The 23,440-nt window shown below is 42.2% G+C and overlaps 1 protein-coding gene across 2 annotated transcripts in view; it reads right to left on the reverse strand.

Annotated features, from left to right (window-relative positions):
• mlf1 (myeloid leukemia factor 1) overlaps positions 1–23,440 on the reverse strand; it is a 42,388-nt gene that overhangs the window by 15,697 nt on the left and 3,251 nt on the right. For both annotated transcript variants that reach the window (XM_080185510.1, XM_080185511.1), the window contains exon 2: positions 4,245–4,362. In XM_080185510.1, the coding sequence (XP_080041636.1) occupies positions 4,245–4,362 (118 nt within the window). The remainder of the gene's footprint in view (positions 1–4,244; positions 4,363–23,440) is intronic.

The following is a 23,440-nucleotide window of genomic DNA, read 5'->3' on the forward strand; positions in this document are numbered from 1 at the left end:
GTAGGAAAAGCAGTAAGTGGCTATAATTTCCTAACAACTTTTAATTATTTCAAATATTCGTTCTAAGGATGTGGGCATTGCTGGCTAGGTCAGCAGTTGTCCACCCATGAATCTGCCAATAAGGATCATGTTATGTAATCCGTTAAGTTATGCTGGACTTAACTACCTTCTGTGACAATGCCACTGACCAAACAAAATATTGTAATCTGTCAGGTTTTCATTTTCTCATGGGAAGTTCAGTTTTCAAATCCACACTTTCCAAAAGGAGCATTACTTCTTTCCAAATCCCTCACTCCCCACTATTTCAAATGTTTTCACACAGGATTACACAAAGTGTCATCTGAGCAAGTTAACCACTTGATATTGTTAACGTTTTATTACCAGGAAGTCCAAGTCTATACCGTGCTTCTCCATTATTGTTCACCTGATAGTTAGGTTACATTTACCTTTTAAATGTCCACTTCTACTTTTCATAGCCATGTATTACATTAGGTTCAATGGTCTCTCTTGAGCAGGTCTTTCGCACACAGATGGGCATGATTCTTATGTGGATGACACTGTAGCTAAAGCAAGATCTCTGGCTACCAATTTTTATACAGTACTACTGTCACAAAAACATCCCACAGTTTTGAAGCTCAAACTCCATTCCCTCACACCAGTAAGGATCCGATTTTAGGTCTCTGAGTTTTTCAGCCCCTGTGGCTCGAGAGGAATAGTGGGTGTAATAGCTACTGGACAGGTTTTGTCTTCAAAACACTTCAACCATCTTTATTGCTGGATAAAAGGATTGCAAATAAGGGGGAAAGGGGAACACAGATTTTGAGTACTTAGTGTAGAGAAAGGAAATATTGCAGGCTCATAAGGAATCAAGATAGGTGAATGATAAAAAGAGCAGGTTAGGGGACATAAACTCAAGTTCGATAAAAGTGAGATTCAGTAAAAGCCTGCTAGATGTCCAGGACGATCATTCTCACTTGCCTCTAGGATTTTGCTTGTTTGGATCAAGACTGCAATGATATCTGGAGCCCAGTGTTTCTCATGGAACTTAAAAAGAGCTTTGGTGAGCAAGTGCTGCATGACAGCATTGTTGTTAAGTCTTTCCATTGCTTTGCTGATGATGGAGTCAGCTGCGGGGATTGTAATTGGTTGGATTGGATTTGGTCTGCTTTCTGAGGATAGGGCATGTTTGGTCAATTTTTCACATCAGGTAGATGTCAGTCTTGCACCTTCACTGGAATAGCTAAGCTAAAAGCACTGCTCGTTCAGGAACACATTTCTTCAGCACTGTAGCCAGATGTTGTCAGAGCCATAGCGTTTTCTGTACTTAGTATATTCTGTCTTTTCTGAATACTATGTGGAGTGAATCAAATTGACGGAAGACTGTAGAGAGAATGCAGGATTAAACCAAGAAGGACCATTTACTCTGCATACTTGGCTAATATGGCTTCAACCATCAGCCTTTGCGTTTACATGCTAGATTCTGGCACCGATGGATGTAAGGATTTTCAGAATGCATTGTCCTCCCATTGATGTGCCAAGACTGGATAGTTTTGTTCTGTTCCATTAGTGTTGTAGCTTTGTTAATAACACACTGCTTAGCATGTATGTAGTCCTATGTTGTAGCTTGGCATCATATTTTTAGATATGCTTAGGGCTGCTTTTGATTCTCTTAATTACTTGTCTGTATTGTTCCCCTGGTTTTATGGTTACTGTAAAGTGTGGAATATGCCAGGCCATGAGATTACACATTACAGTGGAATACAATTCTGTTGTTGATGGTCAACAGCATCTCATGGATTCCCAGTATTTTTGAACTACCTTTTCAACACAGCAGTACTGCCTCATAACATGTTGGTGTCTGTCCTTAGTGTGAAGATGGGACTTCGTTTCAAAAAGGACTGTTACTTGTACCGAATTGTCATGGACAAACGCACTTGCATCAGGTAGACTGACAACGATTAAATCAAGTAAGTTTTTCCCTTGTGTTGGTTCTCTCAATGCTGGCCACAGGTCCACTCTGTTGACAATGTGTTTCATGACTTGGGAACCGCGGTTTACCAAAGAAGTTGAATCTCTGGTGAAGAGGAAGAAGGAGACTTATGTAAAGATGAGACGTGAAGGCTCAGTTAGGGCACTGGAGAGTTACAAATTAGCCAGGAAGGAACTAAAGAGAGTTAAGAAGAGCCAGAAAAGGACATGAGAAGACTTTGGCAGGTAGGATCAAGGAGAACCCTAAAGCTTTCTATAGGTATGTCAGGAATAAAAGATTGATTAGGGCAAGATTAGGGCCAGTCAGCAACAGTAGTGGGAAGTTGTGCATGGAGCCTGAGGAGATAGGAGAGGCAGTAAATGAATATTTTTCGTCAGTATTCACGCAGAAAAAAGTCAATGTAGTCGAGAAGAATACTGAGACACAGGCTTTTAGACTAGATGGGATTGAGGTCCAAAAGGAGGTGGTGTGAGCAATTCTTGAGAGTATGAAAATAGATAAGTCCCCTGGGCCGGATGGGATTTATCCTAGGATTCTCTGGGAGGCTAGGGAGGAGATTGCAGAGCCTTTGGCTTTGATCTTTATGTCGTCATTGGCTACAGGTATAGTGCCAGAAGACTGGAGGATAGCAAATGTTGTCCCCTTGTTCAAGAAGGGGAGTAGAGAACATCCTGTAAATCATAGACCGGTGAGCCTTACTTCTGTTGTGGGCAAAGTTTTGGAGAGGATTATAAGAGATAGGATTTATAATCATCTAGAGAGAAATAATTTGATTAGGGATAGTCAACATGGTTTTGTGAAGGGTAGGTTGTGCCTCACAAACCTTACTGAGCTCTTTGAGAAGGTGACCAAAGAGGTGGATACGGGTAAAGCAGTTGACATAATGTGTATGGATTTCAGCAAAGCGTTTGTTAAGGTTCCCCATGGTAAGCTACTGCAGAAAATACGAATGCATGGGATTGAGGATGACTTAGCGGTTTGGATCAGGAATTGGCTAGCTGATAGAAGACAGAAGGTGGTGGTTGATGGGAAATATTCAACCTGGAGTTCAGTTACTAGTGGTGTACTGCAGGCATCTGTTTTGGGGCCACTGCTGTTTGTCATTTTTATAAATGACCTATATGAGGGTGTAGAAGGATGGGTTAGTAAATTTGCGGACGACACTAAAGTCAGAGGAGTTGTAGACAGTGAGGATGGATGTTACAGTTTGCAGAGGGACATAGATAAGCTGCAGAGCTGGGCTAAGAGATGGCAAATGGAGGTTAATGTGGAAAAGTGTCAGGTGGTTCACTTTGGAAGGAGTAACAGGATTACAGAGTATTGGGCTAATGGAAGGATTCTTGGTAGCGTGGATGAGCAGAGAGATCTCGGTGTACATGTGCATAGATCTCTGAAAGTTGGCACCCAAGTTGATAAGGTTGTTAAGAAGGCGTACGGTGTGTTAGCTTTTATTGGTAGAGGGATTGAATTTCGGAACCGTGAGATCATTTTGCAGCTGTACAAAACCCTGGTGCGGCCGCACTTGGACTACTGTGTACAGTTTTGGTCGCCGCATTATAAGAAAGATGTGGAAGCATTGGAAAGGGTGCATAGGAGGTTTACCAGGATGTTGCCTGATATGGTGGGAAGTTCTTATGAGGAAAGGCTGAGGGACTTGAGGTTGTTTTCGTTAGAGAGAAGGTGGTTAACAGGTGACCTAATTGAGGCATACAAGATGATCAGAGGACTAGATAGGGTGGACAGTGAGAGCCTTTTTCCTTGGATGGTGATGGTTAACATGAGGGGACATAGCTTTAAATTGAGGGATGATAAATATAAGATGGATGTCAGAGGTAGGTTCTTTACTCAGAGGGTAGTAAGGGCGTGGAATGCCCTGCCTGCAGCAGTTGTGGACTTGCCAACTTTAAGGGCATTCAAGTGGTCATTAACTCTATATTACTTATATGCAGCAATCTGGCACCATCAAAAACAGTGAAGGTCATAAAACAGCAACCTGATGGTTATGTTTGGACAAGGTCTGAAGTCTTGGTCGTGCTGATATGACAATAACACAAAAATGTATTTTAAACATTTTAAGCTGGATCAATTTCAGCAGTAACTCAATTTAGTTAGAATAGTTAGGATCCATTAAACAAATATTTTTAACAGTTCCAGGCTCACAATTCAACTTAATACTTTTTATTAACATATTACATCATCATGGCAATATCAAAACAGACATTTAACTGGAGTATGGAAATATAAACAAGAATACCTCATTTCTTGCTGGTTGTTGATAGGAAGGTCCTGCTGACAATAAGTCTTGCCCCATAAAAGTCGGCACATTGTTCATCATCTGACGGAGGTGGTCATTGTGAGAATGGAACGGTTCCCTAAAATATGGGGGGCGGGGAAGGGTGAAAAATGAACTCCTTTCAACTACAATAATCTAATGGAATATTTCATGCAAGTTATGTAAAACAAATAAACAAGAAGAGTGCAGCTGGTCTACACCAGCAACATGAAGCCTGCTCGTAGTGGGGGGGTCAACAGCCAATTTTCACTGCGTGCAATCTTCCTTCCAACAACGTTCACACAGCAATAGTTCAGAAACCCCTCTGAGGTCCTTTTGCCAAACATCAGTGTCATTTTACTTGATTTGCAATTGAAAATCAACAGAAAATAAAAACGAACAGTTCAAAAAAAAACTGCAGATTTATGATGAGTTCACCTTGTGTTGCTGGCTAAGATCAATTTCACCCTAACATCTGTTAAAAGAAACATACTTTCATAAATAATGTGGCTGAAATTCAGTTCCAACCAATTTAGTTACAAAATACTGAATTTGATGATGTTCATGCCTATAGATCTACACAAATTTCAACTTGGATTAAAGACAAAGAAATGTGTATTTCTTGTTTTAGATATTTGCTAGTTCTTTTATCTTTAATCTACAAATATATTCTTACTCAAGTTACATTTCATGAAAATATACAACTGTGAAGCTATGCTCTGTGAAGCTGTGAAACTATGCTCTTAAATGGGCTGCACAGCTAGTTAGTGATGTAGAGCAATGCCAACAGCATGGTGTCAATTCCCGCATCAGTGGTTATTTATGAAAGCTCATGTGGCAATCCTCAAGTTGAATGACCACCAGTTAGTTCTCCCCTTTAAGGGGGAGAGCAGCCACTGGTCATCTGGGACTACAGCGACTACAATACTGTACCGAGTAACAACAACTCCGTGGGAAAGGGAGGTTTCTGTGCAAAATGTAAATTTGATAATGCAATAAATATTAGATTTGGACATCTTGGTTTTGCATAATATGCCTTGTCAATTCATCAGTACACTGACTTATAAAGTAGAAAAATCTTCACTTTTCTCCCATTCACCCCAAAGATATCCCTACCATTTTGTGTCCAAACACCATCAGCACCATTACAATAGGATAATTAAAAGCAAAAATTAATGAAAAACCAAGGGAAGGAATTGGAAGAGGATGGTGTGGTAGACAGTGCTAATAACTTACACATTTCAGGAAAGACAAGATGCAGTATGACCACTGTCCAATGTAATTGATGACTTTGGTTGGAGAGATTCAAACAAGGAAAGATAGTTTCAGATTCATCAAGGTTGACAGTTTACATGGCTAGAATTCCAAGGGTGTGGTTGTTGAAGGGGCAGTTGATAACCAAGGTTCAAGAATGATGGGGAAAGTGGCTTAAGACAATAATTAATTACTGCACAGGGGGACATTTAGTTGTTGACCTCATGCTGACTCTTGAGAATAATATGCTGTCGCCCTGCCCTGTGTTCTTTCTTTAGGTACTTATCCAAGACCCTTTTGAAAGCCATAATTGAATCTGCCTCCACTAATCTCTTAGGCAATGCTTTCCAGATCCTAATCACTCAAATGTGTTGATAGTTTTTCCTAATACTGCTTGCTGTTAGTTCTTTAGTCAATCATCTTAAACTGACGTCACTTGGTACTTGACCCTTCTGCTGATAAGAGCAATTAATCTCATTTACACCCCTCATTATTTTGACATTTTTATCAGATCCCATCTCACCCTTCTCTAAGGAGAGCAACTCAGCTTCTCTCATCTATCCAAATATCTTAAGTTACTTAATCCTGGAATGTTCTAAATCTTTTCTGCCCTTTCTCTAAAATCTTGACATCCTTCGTAGAATTGGGTCTAATACACCAATTCATGGCAAATCAGTGTTCTATAAATGATCAGCTTAGCAGATGATAAGAATTGTTGCAGCGTAGCAGGCCAATCAGCCCATGTTGTTTGTACTGACTCTCCGAATGAGCAATTCACGAAGTGCCATTTTCCCTGTAACATAGAAAACGGAAGCAGGAGTAGGCCATTTGGCCCTTCGAGCCTTCTTCGTCTTTTTTTATTCAATAGTGTTGCAAATAGCTTACATTAACACTGCAAAGAAATAACTGTGAAAATCCCCTCGTAGCCACACTTTGGAGCCGGATACACGGAAGGAGAATTTAGCATGATCAATGCACCTAACCAAAGTGTCTTTGGGACTGTGGGAGGAAACCGGAGCACCCACAGGAAACCCACGCAGACCCAGTGGTGTAGCTAGGGGGGTGCAGGGGAAGCGACTGCTCCCCAGAACACATTTTTCAGAAGTGGCGCCTTTTCAATGAGGTGTTCCTCATGGGCCCCTGCAGAGGTTGCGAAGGAGACAAATATAGGGCGGCACGGTAGCACAGTGGTTAGCACTGCTGCTTCACAGCTCCGGGGTCCTGGGTTCGATTCCTGGCTCAGGTCACTGTCTGTGTGGAGTTTCCACATTCTCCTCGTGTCTGCGTGGGTTTCCTCCCACAGTCCAAAGATGTGCGGGTAAGGTTGATCGGCCGTGCAAAGAAATTGTCCCTTAGTGTCTAGGGATACATAGGTTAGAGGGATTAGTGGGTATAATAGGTAAGGATATGGGGGTAGGGCCTGGGTGGGATTGTGTTCGGTGCAGACTCGATGGGCCAAAGGGCCTCTTTCTGCACTGCAGGGTTCTATGATTTCTCCCACCCACATCCAACCTCCTGACTGACAGCTTGATTAGCCAATCCTAGGATGATATGTCACCCCCTGCTCTGCCAATGTGGTACATGACTCTCATGTAGTCCTGATTGACAGCTGAGTTCACCAATCACAGCTCGGTGCATCCACAAGCTCCACCAATCCAGACGCGGCTCCTCAGTCCCACTCCATCAGTGGGACGGCCCAGTCTACAGACGAACATCGGGATGCAGCAATCATCATTTTTCAGAAGTGGTAATGTCTTAACATTCACAGCAAGCATTATGCAGGTCAGAGTAAGGTATTCTGTTCGCTGTCTGCAACCATGAACAAAAATGTATTGAAATGCTGTTAAGTCTGCAGCTCCACCTGATTTACCAGTGGAGGGAGGTTTGTTCTGAATAAAGTTGGCCGATAAATTTGGTCTGCCCTTTTCTTGCTTCAGTATAACTTGACTGCTTAACAATCATATATAACAGAGCACTTGATCATCTGTAATCAGTCAATATGACACATCATCTAATTTCACTTAGAGTTTCAATGTTTTGGAATAGGAAGAGGATGAATCAATGCCAAGAATTTGCATTTTATATATTTCAACTAAAACTTACTGAGAAAAAGAAATTGACACCAAGCCAAAAGGAAAAGGAGACAGGTGACCAAAATGGGGGATTTCAATCTACATATTGATTGGTCGACCCATGCTGGACATGGTGGGCTTGAGGAAGAGTTCTTGGAATGCTGCCGGGATAGTTTCCTTGAACAGTGTGTGTTGGAGCTGACAAGGGAGCGAGCTATCTTCGATCTGGTGTTATGTAATGAGGCAGGTAGAATTAGGGACCTTGTGGTGAAGGATCCTTTTGGGAAGAGTGATCATTGTATGGTGGAATTTCTGATGCAGATGGAGGAGGAGAAAGTGGGTTCCTGGGCCTGTGTCCTTTGTTTGAACAGAGGGGAGTACGATAGGATGAGAGAGGAATTGGCGAATGTTGATTGGGGGAGTGCATTGGAAGGTAGGTCTGCTGGGGAACAGTGGAGGATCTTTAAGGAGATCTTCCTTGGTGCTCAGCAGAAATTTATTCCGATGGTTAAAAAGGATTGTAGGAGGAGAGATAATCAGCTGTGGATAACGAAGGAGGTAAAGGAGAGTATTAAATTAAAAGCTGATGCGTTTAGAGTAGCTAAGACTAGTGGGTGAGAAGAGGATTGGGAGAGGTTTAAATATCAACAAAGAATGACGAAGAAGTTGATAAAGAAGGGTAGGATAAACTATGAAGCTAGGCTAGCGCTTAATATAAAAAAGGATAGTAAGAGTTTTTATAAATATATAAAAAGGAAGAGGCTGACTAGGGTGAACGTTGGACCCTTACAGGATGACAGGGGGGACTTAGTGGTAGGGGATGGGGAAATGTCTGAGGCCTTGAATAACTTTTTTGTTTCGGTCTTCACGGAGGAGGACATGAATAGTTTGCCGGGTGTTAGCGATGGAAAGATGGTAGGAGTGGAGGGCCTGAATGACATTATTGTTACTAGAGAGGCAGTGCTCGACAGACTGGAGGGACTGATTGTGGACAAGTCCCCTGGACCAGACGGAATGCATCCAAAGGTTCTGAAAGAAATGGCGGAGGTGATAGTGGATGCCTTGATGATTATTTTCCAAACCTCGCTGGATTCCGGGGAAGTGCCGGAAGATTGGAAAACGGCTAATGTTACGTTGTTGTTTAAGAAGGGTGGCAGGCAAAAGGCAGGGAATTAGAGGCCGGTTAGTTTAACGTCTGTTGTAGGTAAAATGCTCGAATCCGTGATCAAGGAGAAAATAGCGAGGCATCTTGAGGAGAATTGTTTGATACAGCAGACGCAGCACGGTTTCGTTAAGGGGAAGTCGTGTCTGACAAATTTATTGGAGTTCTATGAGGATGTGTCTAGGGCGGTGGATAGAGGAGAGCCGGTAGATGTGGTGTTTCTTGATTTTCAGAAGGCGTTTGATAAGGTGCCGCACAAGAGGTTATTACAGAAGGTTAGGGGGCATGGAGTTGGGGGTAGGGTGTTAGCATGGATAGGGGATTGGCTGTCAAATAGGAGGCAGAGTGTGGGGGTCAATGGGTGCTATTCGGATTGGCGGTTGGTGACTAGCGGAGTGCCCCAGGGGTCGGTGCTGGGGCCTCAGCTATTTACCATTTATACAGATGATCTGGAGGAGGGAACCGAGTGTATGGTGTCGAAATTTGCTGATGACACCAAGATTGGTGGAACGGCAAATTGTGCGGAGGGTGTGGAAAGTCTGCAGAAGGATCTAGATAGGCTGGGCGAATGGGCCAGGAACTGGCAAATGGAATTTAATGTTGGCAAATGTGGGGTTGTCCACTTTGGTAGGAATAATGGTAGGAATGACTATTACTTACATGGCGAAAAACTGCAGCATGCAACGGTGCAGAGGGACCTCAGGGTCCTTGTGCATGAGTCGCAAAAACCCAGCCTGCAGGTGCAGCAGGTGGTCAGGAAGGCGAATGGGATGCTGGCCTTCATAGCGAGGGGGATTGAATATAAAAGTAGGGAAGTCTTGCTGCAACTGTACAGGGCACTGGTGAGGCCGCAGCTGGAGTACTGTGTGCAGTTTTGGTCGCCGCACTTACGCAAGGATATTTTGGCCTTGGAGGGAGTGCAGAGGAGGTTTACTAGGCTGATACCGGAGTTGAGGGGGTTGAGCTATGAGGAAAGGCTGAATAAACTAGGCTTGTACTCGTTAAGAATGAGGGGAGATCTCATTGAGACGTAGAAGATGATGAATGGGATGGATAGGATAGAGGTGGAGAGGCTCTTCCCGCTCAGAAAGGACAGTAGGACTAGAGGGCACAGCCTCAAGGTAAAGGGAGGGCAGTTTAGAACGGAGTTGAGGAGGAACTTCTTCACTCAAAGGGTGGTGAATCTCTGGAATTCTCTGCCCGTTGAAGTGGTGGAGGCTGCCTCGCTAAATATATTTAAGACGCAGGTAGATAGGTTTTTGATAGGCAAGGGGATTAAGGGTTATGGGGAGAAGGCGGGAAAGTGGAACTGAGCCACGACAGATCAGCCATGATCTTACTGAATGGCGGGGCAGGCCCGAAGGGCTAGATGGCCTACTCCTGCTCCTATTTCTAATGTTCTTATGTTCTTAAAAGGTTTTAGGGGCACCCATCCAAATTATAAATGTATTTTTTTGGGGTTTATTTTCCTGTTTTGAGAAAAGAGAAGGGTTTTTGGTCAAAAATAAATGTTTTTTTGAAGGAAAGAAAATAAATTACGAGAACAGAATGGTTGGTTTGCGTGTGATGTGAAGACACCAGACTGTGATGATGTCAGCGCAGGGTTGGGCCTAGACAGGGTGGGCAGGGATTGGCAGAATAATGCCATCAGAATAATGCAGTCCTTTTTCATGTCATGGCGCCTTTTTTTATGTGCTCGCTCCCCCTAACCTTCGAACCTGGCTACGCCAATGTGCAGACCACAGGGAGAATGTACAAACATGGCACAATGATCCAAGCCAGGAATTGAACCCAATCCCTGGCACTGTGAGGCAGCAGTGCTAACCACTATGCCACCATGCTTCCTGATCATGGCTAATCATCAAGTTTAATATCCTGATCCACCCTTTCGTCCCACATGCTTTGATCCTTTTCGGCAATTTTTTGAACAGTAAAGGAATTAAGGTGAGCAGGGATGGGAGGGTTGGGGATGGTAAGTGGAGCTGAGTCCATGAAAAGATAAGCCATGATCTTATTGAGTGGTGGAGCAAGCTCGAAGGCTAGATGGCCTACTCCTGCTCCTAATTCTTATATTCTTATTTAGACAGGCTGAGCGTGTGGATATCTGCAAGGCAAATGCAGCATAATGTGGATAAGTGTGAGGTTATCCCCTTTGGTAGCAATAATAGAAAGACAGGGAGGAAACCGGAGCTATATCTGATTTGTTCTTGAAATCAGACATTTTGGTCTCAACTACATCGTGGTAGTGAATTCCACACATTCACCACCCTCTGGGTGAAAAAATTTCTCCTCACTTCTGTTCGAAAAGGTATACCCCTTATCCTTAAACTATGACCCCTAGTTCTGGACTTGCCCACCACTGGGAACATTCTTTCTGAATCTACCCTGTCTAACCCTGTTAGAATTTCATAAGTTTCTATGAGATCCCCTCTCACTCTTCTGAACTCCAATGAATATAAGCCTAACCAACTTAGTTTCTCCTCATATGACAGACCTGCCATCCCAGGATTCAGCCTGGTAAACCTTCGCTGTACTCCCTTTATAGCAAAAGCATCCTTCCTCAGGTAAGAACACCAAAACCGCACACAATACTCCAGGTGTGGCCTCACCAATGCCCTATAAAATTGCAGCAAAATACCCTCTTTCTATAAAGGCCAGCATACTATCTGCCTCCTTTACTGCCTGCTGTACCTGCACGCTTACTTTCAGTGACTGATGCACGAGGACAGCAAGATCCTGCTGAGCATCCATCTCTCTCAATTTACACCATGTAAGTAATAATCTATTTTCCTATTATCACTACCGAAGTGCATAACCTCACGTTATACTGCAACTGCCTTGCAGATATCCACACACTCAGCCTGTCCAATTAAGAACATAAGAACTACCAGCAGGAGTAGGCCATCTGACCCCTTGAGCCTGCTCCACTCAATAAGATCATGGCCTATCTTTTTGTGGACTCAGCTCCACTTACCACCTCCCACTCATCTTAATTCCTTCACTGTTCAAAAAATTATCTATCCTTGCCTTAAAAACATTCAATGAGGTAGCCTCAACTGCTTCACTGGGCAGGGAATTCCATGGATTCACAACCCTTTAGGTAAAGGAGTTCCTCCTCAACTCAGTCCAAAATCTACTTCCCCCTTATTTTGAGTCCATGCCCCCTCGTTCTAGTTTCACCTGCCAATGTAAAAAACTTTCCTACTTCTTTCTTTCCCATTCCATTCATAATATGTTTCAATAAGATCGCCCCTCATTCTTCAGAATTCCAATGAGTAGAGCCCCAGTCTACTCAGTCTCTCTCATAAGCTATCCCTTTCAACTCTGGAATCAACCTAGTGAATCTCCTGTGCACCTCCTCCAGTGCCAGTGTATCCTTTCTCTGGGAAGGAGGCCAATTAGTACACAGTACTCCAGGTATGGCCTCACAAGCACCTTATACAGCTGCAACATTTCCTCACAGTTTTTAAACTCCATCCCTCTAGCAATGAAGGATAAAATTCCATTTGCCTTCTTAATTACCTGCTGCACCTGCATACCAACTTTTTGTGATTCATCCACAAGGACACCCGGTCCCTCTGCACAGCAGCATGCTGCAATTTTTTACCATTTAAGTAATAGTCCATTTTGCTATTATTTCCACCAAAATGGATGATTTCATATTTAGCAACATTGTACTCCATCTGCCAGACCCTCACCCACTCACTTAGACTATCTATATCCCTTTTCAGACTTTCAGTGTCCTCTGCAAAGTTTGCTCTGCCACTCATCTTAGTGTCATCTGCGAATTTTAACACTACACATGGTCCCCAACTCCAAATCATCTACGTACATTGTTAAACAATTGTGGTCCCAACACTGATCCCTGAGGCACACCACTACTCACTGATCGCCAACCAGAAAAATATCTATTTACCCCCACTCTTTGACTTATGTTAGTGAACCAATTCTCTATCCATGCTAATACATTACTCAGAACACCACGCACCTTTATCTTATGCAGCATTCTTTGGTGCAGCACCCTGTCAAATGCCTTCTGGAAATCTAGACACATCACATCCACAAGTTCCCCATGTAAAGTTCTCAAAGAATTCCACCAAATTAGTCAAACATGACCTGCTTTTCATGAACCCATGCTGCTCCTTCCCAATGGGACATTTATATCCAGCTGTCTTGCTATTCCTTCCTTGATGATAGATTCAAGCATTTTCCCTACTACAGAAGTTAAACTAACCGGCCTACAGTTACCAGCCTTTTGTCTATTCCCTTTTCTTAAACAGTGGCGTCACATTTGCTGTTTTCTAATCAGTCTGGAACCACCACCGAGTCCAGTGAATTTTGGTAAATTATTACTAACTGTATTTGCTATTTCCCATCTCTTTCAGAATCTTGGGATGCATTCCATCAAGGCCAGGAGACTTGTCTAACTTTAGCCACATTAGCTTGTCCAACACTATCTCTTTAGCGATGATGACAGTTTCTCGATCCTCACCAGCCATAGCCTTCTTGTCATCAATTTTTGGCAGGTTATTTGTGTATTCCGACACTAAATACCAGTACAATGCCTCAGCCATTTCCTCATTTCCAGTTATTACATCCACCTTCTCATCCTCTAAAGGACGAATGTTTACTTTAGTCACTCTTTTCCATTTTATAAGCCACTCTTTTCCATTTTATATCATGCTGAAGCATCTCTGCATCTTCCTCAGAGCTCACCCTCCCATCCAACTTTGTATCATCTGCAAATTTGGAGCTAATACATTCAGTTCCCTCTTCCAAATCATTAACATATGTTATCAGTTGGGATCCTAGCACAGATAACTGTGAAACACTACTAGTCGCTGATTTCTAATCAGAAGAAACCCCATTTATGTCAACTTTTTACTTATCTAACCAACTTTCCATCCACTTTGAGACATTATCTACAAAACCTATGTGCTTTAACTTATACAATAGTCTGTTATGAGAGACCTTGTTGGAAGCCTTCTGAATGTGTAAATACACCACATCCACTGGTTCTCCTCAGTCAATTCTACTAGTTACATCCTCAAAAACTTCCAAAAGTTTTGTCAAGCATTATTTCCCTCCTCTAAACCAATGCTGACTTTGTCTGATTATACCACTGCCTTCCAAAGGCCAAGTTATGAAATCCTTAGTTATAGTCTCTAGCAACTTCCCCAGTACTGATGTTAGGCTCACTGGTTTATAGTTCCCTGTTTTCTCACTACCACCCTTTTTGAAAAGCAGGCTTACATTAGCCACCCTCCTATCTATAGGAATCAGTCCATCGTCCAAGGAATTTTGGAAAATAACCAACAATGGATCTACTATTTCCAGGCCACTTCCTTAAAGACTCTGGGATGAAGATGATCAGGACCTGGAGATTTATGCACGTTCAATCCTATCAACTTCCTTAAAACCATTTCTCTGCTCATGCTGATTTCATTCAGCTCCTTACAAAAACACGTTTCTCTCAACATTTCTGGCACATTATTCACATAACACTGTATGTTCTTCCTTCTCAGATAATGCTAACAGCCTAATTCTGTTCTGAAAAGCTTGATTGAAGATGCTGCCATCATGTTTTCAGACAGTATAGAATAATAGAACCCTACAGTGCAGAAAGAGGCCCTTTGGCCCATCGAGTCTGCACCGACCACAATCCCACCCAGGCCCTACTCCCATATTCCTACATACTTTACCCACTAGTCCCACTAACCTACTCATCTCAGGACACTAAGGGGCAATGTTTTAGCAAAGCCAATCAACCTAACCCGCACATCTTTGGACTGTGGGAGGAAACCGGAGCACCTGGAAGAAACCCACGCAGACACGAGGAGAATGTGTAAACACCACACAGACAGTGACCCGAGCTGGGAACTGATCCCAGGTTTTTGGAGCTGTGAAGCAGCAGTGCTAACCACTGTGCCGCCCACTTGCAGACCCCAACCACTCGCTCTATCAAAAAGTTTTCCTTGTGTTACTTTTGGGTTTTTTTGCCAATTGCTTTAACCTGTGCTCTTTCATTCCCCATCCCTTCGTGAATAGGAACAGTTGTTCCTTATTTACTCTGTCCAGATCCCTCATGACTTTGATAACTTTTATCAAATCTCCTCTCAGCTTTCAAATCCTCCCATGGCAGATGGTGAAATTTTAATTCCAGAAAAGTCTGCAATTAAAAGTCTAATGATGACTGTTGATGTCATTAAAAAAACTCATTGGGTTCGCTAATGTTCTTTAGGGAAGGAAATCTGCCATCCTTACCCGATCTAGCCTACGTGCGACTCCAGACACACAACGATGTGGTTGACTCTTAACTGCCCTCTGAAAGGGCCTAGCCAAGCAATCTGTTCAAGAGCAATAAATGTTGGCACAACCCATGAATGAATTTTTAAAAAAAGTCTCAACTCTCTATTTTATCTTCTTAATTCCTCTGCTTTTGTTTTTCTTATGCCTCAAAAAGCTCAGCATCCTGCCCGTTTGAAGGTAGCAAGGAGAAGAATCAATGAGTTGCAATGATTTATCTGTTCATGTATCCCCCTTAGAATAATATCTTTTAGTTTGCATTGCCTCTCCTCAAAACGTCACTGCATTAAATTTAATCCATACATATCCTTCTATATTACTATGTTCTTTTCAAGTCTGTCACTTGCCTCTTACACTTCACAATATCTCGAGGTCTTGTGTCATCTGCAAATTTTGGAATTATGCCCAGTACACCCAAGTCTGAATCATTAATATATGTATACACTAATGCTCAGTAACCCCACTGTAAACCATCCTCCAGTCCAAAACCACAATGAAATTAGCCTTTCTCCAATCAAGTATCTTTACTCCAGGTTGTCCCTTGTTCTTTCCCAAAGTTAATCAAAATTTTAAGATCCCACTTGACAAAAATTTGACTCACATTCCTCAAAGCAGGGGCAGCAATAATTCTTCTAGTTGGAACAGAAACATATTGGCCAAGAAATTCCCTGGATACACTTCAGAAACTCTTCTACTTCTCCACTATTATTATCAGTCTACATATAGCAAGGTAATTAGAGTCCCCCATTATCACTTTTAGTAATTTTAGATGCGTGCTCAACTGAGTGGCTGCATGGCTTTAGTTGACCAAAAATCATGATCAAAGTGGATGAATTAATTGAAGCACTAACAGGCAGATGATGCCATCACAATATGACAACGTAGGATAAAAAGAATGGACTTGACAGGTATGTTGCAGATTTCAAGATAGAAAACAAAGCCATCTGAAGCCACTAGTTATTGAGAAGCAAGAAACAGCTGAACTAGGGTAGTCTTTGTTCCTTAACTAACTTTTGTTGCAAAACAAATTTTCCTGTTAACACTGAATCATGTTTTCATTTCTGTGATTTATTGTCTGGTATCTAAAGTTCTTACAATCTTGTTCATACCAGTTGAGGAAGATCTCCTCAGCATAATCCTACCTTTCTGCAATGGGTCCATAGCAGTGCAGATTTTCAAGTAGATATCCACTTTTTAAGTGAGATAAGATTCTGCCTCTCCAATCCTTTCAGTCAATGAGTTTCCAGGTTCTGAATACCTTCAGGATAAAAAATTGTTTCCTCATCTCCCTGCTAATCCTCTGGCAATTATTTTGAATCTACAATTCCTGATCTTTCTGCTCAGGCAATTGGTTATCCCTAGGCCGCTCAAATATTTTACAGTTAAATTAAGTAACCCCTTAGCCCCCTTCACTTCTGGGAGAAAAACACATTCAATTCTATCTTTCCTCAATATCTCCAGTAGTGCAACATCCATGTAAATCTCCTCTGCACTCTCTCCAGTACAATCATATAGTTCTGATCACCACATGGCAGGAACAATGAACAATACTTGAGCTGTGTACAATTTTCATATGACCTACCTGCAGTTATATTTGGTGCCTTGGTCAGGAAAGCATGTCATCTGCCTTCATAACCAGTTTAACAACCTGGGCATCTGTGGGCATGCACTCCAAGGTCCTTCTGTACCTCTACATGACTCAATATCTTCCTGTTTATTGTATGACTGTCTTGTTGTACTTCCCAAACATTACTTCATACTTCTCCAGATTGAAATCCATTTTACAGCTTTTTGTCCAATACATCAGCTTTCTAAATTTTCCCACAATCTGAAAATTTCTTCCTCAGTCTACCACACATTTATATCATACACAAACAAATGTCTTTATCATGTTGAATCCAAATCATTAAGGTAAACTATCACAAGCATGGAATTGAATACTGAACCTCTCCAAACCTCATTGATAGTAGCCTTCCAATCACAAAAACACCTGTCAACCATTATCTTTTACTTCCCGCTACTCAGCAAATTTTGGATCCAAATTGCCATTCTCCCTTGGATTTCAAGGGCTTTCATTTTTGCCAGTAGGATCTCTCTAAAAGTCTTGGAGACCACATCCATCACACCACTCTCATTAATCCTACTTGTTAGCTCCTCAGAAAATTGAATCAAGTTATTTAGACAAGACTTCTCTTAACAAATTCATGCTGATTTTAATTGATTTATCTTTGCTTTTCTAAACAATGATTTAACTTGTTCCACAGAATTGATTCCAATAATTTTCTCACAATTGGTTTGTCATTATTTGGATAAACAACATAATCCTTTAGCACCACTGGTGTAGTCAGGAATAATTGAAATAAGATAGTCAAGACCATCAAAATGTTTACTCTAGTTTCTTTTAACAATCTAGTTTTTTCATCTGATCCTGGCAACTTATCTACTTGCAGAGAAGTCAACCTCTTTAATACTTCCTCTCATAATATTTATCCTACCCAATAGTTCACATTCTTCTTCTTTAATTACGATGTAATCATTGGTCCCCTCAGACAGCTGCAAAGTGTTCATTATTAGCTCTATTTACATCCTCTGCCTTCATACAGAGGTCACCTTTTTGATGCCTAAAGGTACTGCTCATTCTATAACTATCTGATTGCCCTTTGATTTTCCTTGGATTTTCTTTGCCATTATTTTTTCATACCCCTTCTTTGCTTTCCTAATTTCATCCTTACACTTGATATTTATCTAGGCTTTCTAGAGGTATAGAGGTATATAAGATACTGAAGGGAATAGACAGAGTCAATAGTGAGAGACTGCTCCCTAGATTGGTTACAAATACAAGAGGACATGATTTAAGGGTGGGGGGGGAGAGGTATAATTTGGATATGAGAGGAAGGTTCTTTACGCAGAGAGTTGTGGGGGTATGGAACGCGCTACCGAGTAGGGTGGTGGAGGCGGGAACGTTGGACTCGTTTAAGGTTCAGTTAGATAGGCACATGAGTGAAACGAGGATGGAGGGTTATGGTAGGGGTTATTAAATAAGGGTTAGAACCTCGGGAGACACCGGAAAGGCAGGCTTGTGATTAACGTTTTTGTCTTTTTATTCCGCAGGTGGAGGTCCACCTCGTTGTCAAACGAGGGGCATGCACACGGTGGGTCGTGCGTGGGCTGCTCTTGGAGGTTCCGGGAGTGGCCTAGTACTTCGTGTCGGTGTGTGCGCTTGATCCTGGACCGGTAGACGGGCGCCGCAACAGCTCGGTGACCAGCACTACTAGCTGTGCAGATACATGGATTTGGGCCTGTGTCTGTGGGAGTTTGTGCATTCTCCCTGTGGATGCGTGGGTTTCCTCCGGGCGCTCCGGTTTCCTCCCACACCCCAAAGATGTGCTCTTAGGCTGATTGGTTTTGCCAAATTGACACTATTCTCCCCTGAATCTGGCTAAGTCAGGGGTTCTATTTGTAGATACACAGGGTAGAATAGGTGTAGGGTGATGCGGCGGCGTGGGCTTGTTGGGCCGAAGGGCCTGTTTCCCGTGCTGGGTTGTTCTTTGTTCTGCAATATTAATCATGGTGTCGATATAAGCTTCCCTTTTTTTGTTTCTTCTTACCTCTAGGCACCTTAAATTTCAGAGGGCTCTAGATATGGCTCTCCCTTTTCCATTGTGGGAAGAAGAACCCTTTGAATCTCCTTTATGAATAACTCCCAAGGATTTGAAACTGATTTGCCTTCAAGTAGCTGTTTCCAGTTCATTTTTGCTGAATCCTTCCTATGCCTAATAAAATTGACCTTCCCCAATTTAGAATTTTACTCCTATTTTACCTATGTCCTTTTCTATGGCTTTGATAAATCTAACTGAATTATGATTCCTTACCACAAAATTGTTCCTCCCGCTATGCTCCTTCTACCATCCTTGAATCATTCCCTAAAGCTGAATCCAGAGTTGCCACACCCACTGCACCCTTCTGTTTCGTTCCCACATACTGGCTAAATAAATTCTCCTGAATGCAATTTAGGAACTCTGTATCCCTCATACCCTTTTACACTGACTGTATCTCAGTTAATATTAGAGTGATTGAAATCCTCTATTATTATCCCCTTATTGTTTTGCATGTCAAAAATCTATCTACTATCTCTCACCCTTGGACTGAGAGGAGATCTGTAGTATATTTCCCAGCACGACAGCCATTTTTCTGTTCCTGAGTTCAACCTATATAACCTCATTTTATGAGTTCTCTAACATACCATCATTAAATCAATATTGTTATCACACTTTCCTTTTCAATCTGTTATTTCATCCAAAAATCCTGTAACCAGAAACATTAAGCCAGTAGTCCTGCCCTTTTCTAAGCAGTAATACAGGTTGGATGCCAAAATTCAGTACTCTTGGGACCAAAAACAAAATGAATATTGGATTTTCTCAGATTTTGGATATTAAGTCTATCCAAATTAAATGAAGACGAGAACATGATAAAATATGAAAATAGTAAATAATGTATGCTTTTTAAAAAATAAACCAGTATGCTACTGTAAACAAACTAAAAAAGCTAATAATTAGTCCAGCATATCACCAAGAACAAAAACCTAGCCCAGTTGTCCCAGTATTTGGACAGTAAACTTGAATTTCATTTCACTGAATAAGATAGAACTTCTTTTAAAATGGACATTTCTGTTTTCAGACAGCAAGGATTTTGATTTCCAACCTGCAGCTTAAAAATGTGTGCTCTCGGCTTATTCATTAAACTCCTTGCATTAGCTATGGACCATGAAGTGTGCAGGGAAGAAGCTGTTGTTGAGTTGGTTGGTACGTGGCCTCAGACTTCTGTATCTTTTACCTGATAGAAGGTGCTGAAACAGAGTATGCCTGAGGTGCGTGGCGTCCTTGATTATGCTGGCTGCTTTTCCAAGGCAGCAGGCAGCTGAGAAACTGGTTTGCATGATGTACTGGGCTAGGTTCACAATCGATTTAGTTTCTTGCGGTTTTGGTCAGAGCCGGAGTCATACCAAGTTGTGATGAATCCAGAAAGGATGCTTTTTATGGTGCATCTATAAAAATTGGTGAGTCGTAGTGAACACGCCAAATTTCTTCCTCAGAAAGTAGAGGTGTTGGTGGGCTTTCTGAACTATAGTGGTGACATGGAAGGACCAGGACAGGTTGTTGGTGATCTGGACATGTAGAAACTTGAAGCTCTTGACCATCTCCACCTCATCCCTGTTGATGTAGGCAGGGGCATATCCTCCACTACACTACACTCCTGACGTCGCTTTCTCCTTTGGTTTGCTGACATTGAGGGAGAGATTACTGTTTTCGCACCAGTTCACCAGATTTTCTATCACTTTCCTGAACTCTGTTTCATCGTTATTTGAGATCCAACCTACCATGGTGGCATCAACAACAAACTTGAAAATCGAGTTGAAACAGAATTTGGCCACATAGTCATAAGCGTATAAGGTGCATGGCAAGGGGCTGATTGAATTCTTCCCTACCTCTGCTTGGTTCCAGCACTGCTGTGCCATTCCTGCACTGTTTTTAAATGCTTTGCTCTTCCACTATGACTTACTGCATAGCGGAATAACTTGCCAACCAGGTACGATGCCACATCTCCAGTAATGTTGTGAATGCCTTTATTGTATGATGTTACTAGTAGATACTGCAGGCCTTACACACAAATTTTGATAACGTAATTAAACAGTATAGACTGAGAATCTTAAATCAGAGGTGTTAAAATCTGTGTGACATGACAGTCACTTTAGTCTGACAAAAGATTTACTTTCAGATCATGTTCCTGTGACAAAAATGTTTTTTTCCCTTTGCTGCTAGAGAAATTACTAAACTTCAGAAGTAATTTGTTGGCTGTGAAGCACTTTTGAGACCATTTATAGACACAAATCCCACTATATAAATGCAAGTTGTTTAGTTTTTTCCCACCATTACTAGTACTGGATCTGGTCATCATGAATGATTTTTTCCCCATGCATTCCATAAATAATAACTACTGATATCACCTTGTGCTACTGTCATCATAATTTGCTTTGAGGTTTCAATTGGGAAGGTTTGGGTTCAAGTTAGAATTGAGGAGACAATATAATTATAGAATTTTATTGCACTTTTCTTGTTATCATTGGCTCAGAGAGTGTAGAGGAGGCCCTACGGCCTATCAAGTCTGACGTGAAAAAACACTGAACTCCCACCTCAACCCATCTACAAGCATTCGGCCCATAGCCTTGAATGTTATGATGTGCCATGTGCTCATCCAGGTAATTTTTAATATGGTGCGAGGCAACCCACCTCTATCATTTTCTCAGGCAGTGCATTCCAGACTGTCACCACCTTCTGGGTAAAAAGGTTTTTCTTTGCATTGCCCTGAAACCTCCTGCCCCTCACTCTGAACCCATCTACCCTTGTAACTGACTCTTCAAATAAGGGCAACAGCTGCTCCTCATCTACTCTGTCCACGTCCCTTGTATTGTACACCACAAATCGGGTCACACCTCAGTCTTCTCTGCTCCAACAAAAACAACCCAAGCTTACCCAACCTCTCTTCATAACCTGAAAGTTCCATCCCAGGCAACATCCTGGTGAATTTCTTCTGGACTCCCTCTAATGCAATCACATCTTTCCGATAATGTGGTAATCAGAACTGCACACCTTATTCTAATTGACTATCCTCAATTTCACGCGCTCCATCTCCTGATTTTTCCTTTCCCTTCCTTGTCTCCACTTCTATTAACTAATATTCATTCAGAGCAGCATGATGGCATAGAGGTTTGAGGGCACCATGGTGGCACAGCTGCCAGATTCAATTCCAGCCTTGGGTGACCGCATGGAGTTTTAATGTTCTCCTTGTGTCTGCATGGGTTTCTGTGCAGATTAGGTGGATTGACTATGCTAAATTGTCCCTTAGTATCCCAAGATCTGTAGGTTAGTGGGGTAAAAACATGGGACTAAAGGAATAGAGCAGGAATGGGCCTGGATAAATATACTGTTAGAGAGTCAGTGCAGACTTGAGGCCACCAATTGCACTGTTGGGATTCTATGATGCTATAATATTCATTACAAGTTCACCAACTCCCTACATTTCCTCACATCCTACACCCATTCCATTCTCCCAGTTCCTCAATTTGTGTTAAATCATTTTCAATCAGGCATCACTCCACACTAGCGTTTCTGAGATATCTTCTTTTATCCTCAACTATATTACAATATTTCCTGCAGTTTTGTTCTTATCCCTTCGCTCCCAAAATCAAGATCGGATTCTCCTTATCGCCACTTACAACTGCACCAGCTTGCACACTGAATGGAACATTTTCTGTCATTTAGAAACCATAGAATCCCTACAGCGCAGAAGGAAGCCATTCAGCCCACGAGTCTGCACCGACCACAATCTCACCCAGGCCATATCCCTGAAACCCCACATTTACCCTGCCAATGCGAACATACACATCCCGGGACACTTAGGGGCAATTTAGCATGACCAATCAAGCTAACCTGCACATCTTTTGACTATGGGAGAAAACCCATGCAGACACAGGGAAAACGTGCCAACCCAACACAGACATTCCGAGCTGGGAATCAAATCCGGGTCCCTGGAGCTGAGGGGCAGTAGTGCTAATCACTGTGCCACCATGCTGCCCATCTGCCACCTCCAGCGTTATTCCACCACCGGGCATATCTTCTCCTCCACGAATAGCACTCCCAAAGGATTGTTCTTTCCATGATACCCCAAGATACTACAGCTTAGAATAATTAACCCACACCCATAACCAGTTTTCTGCCTAGAGGTAGCTCTCAAAAAGCAAACTTTGTATTAAAATATTTCATTTAACATTTTGTGGAGATCAAAATGAGCAGGTTCAGAAGCAGTGAGCGTTATTGTGTTTTTTAATCTTCTGGAATGATTAAAATAAAAGCAATAACAAGTAAAATAGACTGAAGTGGGAATGATGGTCTCCATCCCAACAATTGCTGTCGTCACCCCATTGCACTGATTAGGTCCCTCTCAGTTTTCTTCAGCTCCAAGAAGCTTGGGTGATTTATTTTGTTCGTAAACAGCACAAAAGGCGGCTATTTGGCCCATCATGTTTGCACTAGCTTGTAAATGGAGCAATCTACCTACTGCCAATCCTCTGCCTTTCAGCTAGCCCTGCAAACTTTTCAAATAACGATCCAGATAGCTGTTGAATATTTGAATTGACCCTTATTTCCACCCACATTCTCAGGCAGTGCAGACAGATCCTAATCTGCTGGGTGTTCACACTGCAGTCTCACAGCACCAGGGATTCGGGTTCGATCCCCAGCTGAGCTCAATGTCTGTACGGAGCCTGCACGTTCTCCGTACTGCGTGGGTTTCCTCCAGGTGCTCCAGTTTCCTCCCATAGTCCAAAG

This window comes from Carcharhinus amblyrhynchos, chromosome 3 (genome assembly GCF_965287045.1).
Source record: "Carcharhinus amblyrhynchos chromosome 3, sCarAmb.v2.hapA, whole genome shotgun sequence".
Taxonomy (NCBI): Eukaryota; Metazoa; Chordata; class Chondrichthyes; order Carcharhiniformes; family Carcharhinidae; genus Carcharhinus; species Carcharhinus amblyrhynchos.